The sequence below is a fragment of the Phoenix dactylifera genome, chromosome 17 (genome assembly GCF_009389715.1).
Source record: "Phoenix dactylifera cultivar Barhee BC4 chromosome 17, palm_55x_up_171113_PBpolish2nd_filt_p, whole genome shotgun sequence".
In the NCBI taxonomy this organism is placed as follows: Eukaryota; Viridiplantae; Streptophyta; class Magnoliopsida; order Arecales; family Arecaceae; genus Phoenix; species Phoenix dactylifera.
In genome coordinates this window covers 5,193,760-5,200,677 of record NC_052408.1, presented here as the reverse complement: position 1 = coordinate 5,200,677, position 6,918 = coordinate 5,193,760, and the positions used below count along the sequence as shown (strand labels likewise).

Here is a 6,918-nt window from a genome sequence, read left to right as displayed (position 1 = left end):
GAGCAGTAGGGAGCCGAGGAGCAAGACAGTAGATAAGATAGAAGAAAGGGCCAGGCTTCTAGTAGAGCTTTGCTTTATTGCCTACCGTGCTAAGCTATCAAGCCAATGTTGAGATAAGGAGTACAAGAATTTAGCCAAGGGGGACGGGGCTATTCTCGCCTCACTTGAGTGGGTAGGAGCTGGTTATTCCTGATTGGTTAACTAAAGAAAAGATTGTGGATCAATGTAGGAGCATTATTGTTTTGCAACTAAAGTTTAGATGGTAGTCTTTCATTTTGATCATGTTATATGCACTGAGAAGCTAGAAGAATCAATAGCCAACTCAAATTCAACCTAATAAAGTATCTAGTCCTAACTCAACCTAATCCAGCAACCAAGCCACCTATACAACCCAACCCCAACCTAGGTCTAAGACAGGCTTATCATGAACACATTTTGGTTGGATGAAATGAGTCAAGATGGCACATAGTCAAGTCAGCCTGTGTCTACAAATTATATTGAGAGATCAACCCAAATCTAAAGAAAACTAGGCCTCAAACCCAACCCATTCGGAGAAGCCTAGGAGATAGAAAGAACAAAGATCGCATCAATCGACGAAACGAACGGCACAGATCTCTTCAATCTAAAACCCTAGCTTTCTTTTAATGCTTGCTTCTATCTATACCGGATCATCCTCTCCTGCGCGACCCTAGGAGGCTGGGGGAGAAGGCATCCTTCCGCCAACAATGGGTCAGTCCTCGCGCTTCTACTTCTACTCCTCATTTTTTCGCTTCAGATCTGTTGAATTCTCACTCGATGGCTTGGCTTCCTCAAAATCCAATTTTTCCGGGTCCCAAGTGGCATTTCTTTGATTTTCCTTCGTTTGTGGCTTTTTTTTTCTTCATAGTTTAATAGGTTGTTGTGCGAAGATTTTTTTTTTTTTGAATAATTTGGGTGTTTTCTGTGAGAAAAGATTATTTTTTCTGAAAATTTTCCCTTTTTTTTTGGAAGGTGCTTACACGTACGTATCGGAGCTATGGAGGAAGAAGCAGTCGGATGTGATGCGTTTCTTGCAGAGGGTTCGATGCTGGGAGTATCGTCAGCTCCCTTCCATCGTCCGCGTCACGCGCCCCACCCGCCCGGACAAAGCCCGGCGCCTCGGCTACAAGGCCAAGCAGGTATTTTTATGATTTCTATAATTATATTCTTCTCTATTTTACTCCTGGATTTGATCTGGTTCTTTTACCCTTCGCAAACTTGGTTGTTATTTTAGACTTTTAATTCTACTAATTTATTTGTGGTTCTAATTTGGTTGGGGCTATCAGGAGTTACTATTTGAGTACTTATGGAGTTGAGAAATGATGGGTTAATTGCTGATTTTTTTTTATTTTGTACTACCTTTTACCTGTGGGGATTGTCTTCCCCCTTATCTTTTTTAAAGATTGCTGCTTAATTCACACACTTATTCTATCAAGATGTACCTTTTGTAATCATATATAATGGTGATGACTATGGATCTTTGTGTTGAGTACATAGGTGTATTCTGTGACAATTGGCTACATACGATAAATCTTATATTGTATATGAAACTGTTATCTTATACCATGGTAGCAGCAACGGTTGTAACAAGACAGTTCAAAGTTATGTTATGCTAATTATCCTTAGTAATACACAATACTATAAAGAGTTGGGCGCATTTTTTTTAAATTTATTGAAGAGCATGTTCATAGTAATATATGGTTAAAGATCAAGATAAGTAGGTTGTGCAAATTCTGCCACATAATATAGATTTGGCATCATATAAGGAATAGAGAGTGATAAACTTTGTATGATGTTCTCATTTTAAAATGCTATAAAGGAATTTTTCTCAGGAAAAAATGTTATGAGTTGAGAACAAGTGGATTGCTTGCAATAGTTCGATAAAACAGCTTCCAATATTTGAATTTTTTCCTAAAAAAATGAACTATGAGAGGAAGTGAAAGATGGGAGTGCCACAACAAGTGCAATTACTTAGTTTTCTTTTGGTCAATATTATGTGTTGCAGCATTCACATGTTAATGCAGAACAATGAAATATCTAAAGAAGTAGAAGTCAATTGCTTAGCTTCACTCCAGTCAACGAATCAAGCTCCTATAAGATAGGCCTTCCCTATACTTATTAATATCATGATATGGTGATTCAGATGAAATCCTTAGACAAATGCAAAGCAATTTCTCTTATGGCTATGGCTGTTGCTGGACCTTTTACTGTTACTTGGAAAGATAGAACTGAACTGACCAAAAGATAATAAGATAAACGACGATGCTTTCCAATATGCAGAGGGGCTTCAAACGGAAAAGGAACCAATTATTGCATGAATTAAGAAACATCATGGGACACTCACTGCTGCAGTGGCACCACTACTGAATAAAAGTGTCATAAGAATCAATACACCTTATGAGGAACATAAGAACCAAGAAGTAATAATGAAGACATTGAATGGGTGAGAAGAATAATTTTCATGGTTTACCTAATAGGGACGGTTTAAAAGTACCATGTCTGCATATGCCTAAAGTAGGAGGAATATAAAATGATTGATTTTAACCCTTTAAAATGATCGATTTCCTCATAGCTCTGTAACTCAGATAAGCTAGACGTGTCATCGCTTGATCTTTTTTCGCTCTTCACCATGCACCTTGATAGTTGTTGCCAAGAAATCAACTACCTATTTTTTCTTGAGGCATCCGAGGAATTTAATTTGCTCAATCTTCTATGGAAAGCCTGATTCCTAAATTCTATTATCTTTGGAATTATCACATGCTACTTAACCACTTCTATTTTCCCCTTTCATAATGAGGGAATAGGTGGTCATATTCTAATATCACCTTCCTGATCTTACAAGCCAATACATCAATTTGATTAGTGATTCCATTGAAGCTAAATTATTTAGATTGGTGTGTCACCCTGTTCATTGTGACTTTTGGAGCAATCGGGGATTTTATTTGTTTGGTATAAGGTAGGCTAATACACAAAAGAAGTGATTCCTCTATCAGCAGATATGTGCTGCATGTTATTCCAAAATTTGATAAAGTTGTTAGTCAGAGATATGTGCCGTGATTCAAGCTCTCTTGTTTCACAGATGTGAACTGATAGGCAAACTGCTACTAAGTAGTATTTGGTTTAACTTATAATTGCCTTCATGAAGGTTGATAGTGGAGTTTATAAAGTCATATAATAGGATAGTGAACTAAGTTTATAACTATGACCTGTTTCAAAAGTTTATTCACTAATCTGCATCAAAAAACCCATTACTTACTGTGTTTGTTGTGCCGTCAGATGAAGTTGAATAATATATTGATTACTAGCATTCACCCCTTCCTGCCCTCTCTTCTCACCCTTTTTATAAATATATATTTTTGATAAGTTTGTTAAGCATTTACAGAACCAACATTGAAATTTAAATGTATCTTATTGCCGAGTCATATTTGTAAGATGCATGGTTTCGAAAACCGCCAAGGTAGGATCGGTGCTGTACCATTCGGATGCGAAACTGGCACCGACATGGGTGTTGGGATGTTGAAACCTGCTGTACTGGTTCATACTAGTACTTATCGGTTTTTGTACCATTATGTACCTATGATGCTATATACTGTCTGTATCTGTCAGTACCAATGGTTTTTCATCTATTTAAAGTCAACAGTTTTAGTATGTAGCATTGGTATCAGTACCATACCATTATAAAACCTTGGTAAGATGTATGTGTCATAATTGATTCGTCCCTCTCTTTCATATCTGTATTTATCATATTCCTTCCTACAAGGTGCAGCCTTAAATATATCTATTGTTTCAAGATACTTTACTTTTGTCTGAATCATTTATTTTTCTTTGGTACAGGGGTATGTAATCTATCGTGTTCGTGTTAGACGAGGAGGCCGAAAGAGGCCAGTTCCCAAAGGTATTGTTTACGGGAAGCCTAAGAATCAGGGTATCACTCAACTCAAGTTCCAAAGAAACAAGAGGTCTGTAGCTGAGGAGAGAGCAGGACGGAAGTTGGGAGGTCTGAGGGTGCTGAACTCATACTGGGTCAATGAGGTTAGAAGGAAAAGAGACCCAGATAACAATGTTTTTACACCATTAATAGACTAATTATTTTATTTTGCTATCCTTATGTGACTTATTTCCCTGTCCTTGTGCACTTGTTGTGCTTAGCCTGAACCTCACATTTCCTATATGCATATCCTGCAGGATTCGACCTACAAATATTATGAGGTCATCCTTGTTGACGCTGCTCACAGTGCAATACGCAATGATCCCAGGATCAACTGGATCTGCAAAGGAGTTCACAAGCACCGTGAGCTTCGTGGTCTTACTTCGGCTGGCAAGAAGTACAGAGGTCTCCGAGGGAAAGGCCATCTGCATCACAAGGCCAGACCATCTCGCAGAGCAACCTGGAAGAGGAACCAGACTCTTTCTCTCCGCCGCTACCGCTAAGATTGTGCTTTATGAAATGTTTGGACTCTGGCCTTTTTTAATGGATGCGAAGGTGGTAGATGCGAAGGTGATGTCGATTTTGGTGTCTTATAAAATGTTGCCTGTTCGTGGTCTCTGTCTGGAATTTTCACAACCTTCAAATTTCGTTTTACATCATGCATACACTATAAGTCTATAATTACGGCTCTATGTGGATTTCAAATTTATCTTATTTAAAACTTGAGTCATGTGGTTAGGATGAGGTGTGTGACAGTATTTAACAATCTAATATAAACTATTTGTGGGTATTCTTGAGATTAGATGTCGTGTGTGCCAGATGTTACTATCTTCTCTTCACCACAAAAATGCTGGCCTCATCAGATTGTTAATTTGTAACATAGTAGGCATTGGCTTGAATCACAGTGTATTTGAGATTCTGGCTTGTTTAGGGATTCGTTTGGTTTGCGGAAAAAAACTTTTCTCATTTAAATATTTTATTTAGGAAGATGATTCATGATGCCTGAAAAAATGCTTTTAGCAGTTTGGTTGATCATGAAAAAGTAATATATTCAAGAATGGTTTATGTTAGGTTGGACATTTTTTTATAGAAAAGTTGTATGAAATATCTATTATGTTCTTAATAAAGAAAAAAATACTAATTTTGATGTCTTAAGAGTGCTTTTGGAAAAAAAAAGTTTAATTTTCAATTGGTGCAAAAGTAGTTTTTTCATATCTTTCATAGATTTTTTTTATGAAATATGGAAATCTTATTTTTATTGGAATACTATTTTATTATTTTTTTAAAAAAAAATTCTAAGCAAATAAGAGATATTTTTTTGTTTTTCTGTTGACCATATTTTCTCTGTGTCTACGAACCCAATGTAATAATTTCTCATAGGAGGAAGCTTTATCAATTTCTTTCGAAATTGTTAGAAAAATATGAAGCATTTGAACCACCATGAGCCAGTTGTAGTCATGATTTAATTAAGCAACCATTGTGCAGTGAAGGTCCATCTGATTAAAAATTATCTTTCCTAAACTAAGATCTCCATACCAATTCAAAAACAAATATGACGGGATCAAACAATATTGTTGTTTCCTCATACCCTCACCATAAGGTCTCAAATTGGAAAACCATCAAGTGGTATAAAAGGCAAATTGGGGAGAGATGTTAAATCATGACTAGTTATTTTTAGCTTTTATGGACAAATTGGAAACTAACAAATGACTTCGATCATGGACAAATAACAGCTATTACTTAAAAGCTCATTTTGTATCATGTAAAGAGAGACCCATGACAGTTGAAATTGTTATAGTGGATGTCACATCTTACTATATATAAACTCCTCTGATAAATCATTGCTTGCTCAACATAACTCACATGGACATCAAATGAGAGAGAAACTAACCATCAAATAGGGGTGGCAATGCTTCACTCGTTTAATCCGTTTAACTTCAACCTATTATATATCAGATTGAGTTACTTATTAAATAAAATGATCAAGTTTGAATCTAGATTTTGATTGATTTAATAAATAGATCAAATTTGAGTTGGCAGACTTTTGGCCAAATTTATATCTGACCAAACCTATATCTCATCCCACCTAACCTACTTGCCAACCCTACAATAATAACAAATACTCTCTTAACGCATTTCATCTCGCTAAACGGTCCAATAATATGTTGGATATATCCAAGACTCTCATATTTCAAAAAGAAAACTCAATCTTTTGGATGTGAATTCCAAAATTTGTTCAAGCATTTGTTTTCTTAATCAAATCCATTGAATAAAAACGAAAATCGGACTCCTTAAAAAATGGATTCATGAATCCCTGTTTTTTTAAAAATTGGGATCAAATCTTAACCACACGCTACCATAACATGTCCATATTATCAAATTAGTTGAGCAAGCTTTTGTTTTATTTTTTTAATAAATAGAGTCGTGAACTTATAAGTTTTGCCTTTTCTTCTTCCAATCAAGGGAGGGTGTATTTGCTCTCACGTGCATCCCACATGTCAATATCTAGTTATGGTTAAACCTCATCTCAAAAGTACGCTCGAAACTATCTATCAATAAACCCTAAACTCTAAGCCCCAAACCCTTAAACATGATGCCACCATGGTGAGAACAGAGTAGCTTAACTCCAAATTACCTTCTCATTAGGGGCAAGATGTTTGTTGATAGGAAAATGTTCCATGACCCAAATCAATTGCCAAAACTGGTTCCCAGACTGGCATGGAACTTGGAGATGGCTCCCTTGAAGGGAACAGCAACTCAAATTAGACTAACCTATCAAGCATGATGCCAATCCCCTCATGCCACATCATATCGAACTAGTTTGGCAGCAGCATTAGCAAACTTAAAAAATGTACTTCTTAGGAGCCCAGCTAGATGAGTAATGAAAAACTTAATCATGTTGCAGAACAAAACAACAACATTCGCGGCTTTTCAGCTTCACATAACACCATCTCTATAAGCCATGAAGGAAA

General features: G+C 36.4%; 1 protein-coding gene across 1 annotated transcript; it reads left to right on the top strand.

Moving 5' to 3' along the window:
• Nucleotides 1-597: 597 nt before the first annotated feature.
• Nucleotides 598-4,748, top strand: LOC103695596 (60S ribosomal protein L15). Its single transcript, XM_008776965.3, has 4 exons — nucleotides 598-729; nucleotides 991-1,157; nucleotides 3,853-4,050; nucleotides 4,204-4,748. The coding sequence occupies exons 1-4, from the start codon at nucleotides 726-728 to the stop codon at nucleotides 4,447-4,449; spliced, it is 615 nt and encodes a 204-aa protein (XP_008775187.1). The 5' UTR covers nucleotides 598-725; the 3' UTR covers nucleotides 4,450-4,748.
• Nucleotides 4,749-6,918: the final 2,170 nt, after the last annotated feature.

Bases quoted from the DNA above. Each gene is read 5' to 3' on its own strand.
- LOC103695596 (XM_008776965.3), top strand. The intron at 1,158-3,852 runs GTATTTTTATGA...TCTTTGGTACAG, and splicing joins TCGGCTACAAGGCCAAGCAG to GGGTATGTAATCTATCGTGT. The intron at 4,051-4,203 runs GTTAGAAGGAAA...CATATCCTGCAG, and splicing joins ACTCATACTGGGTCAATGAG to GATTCGACCTACAAATATTA.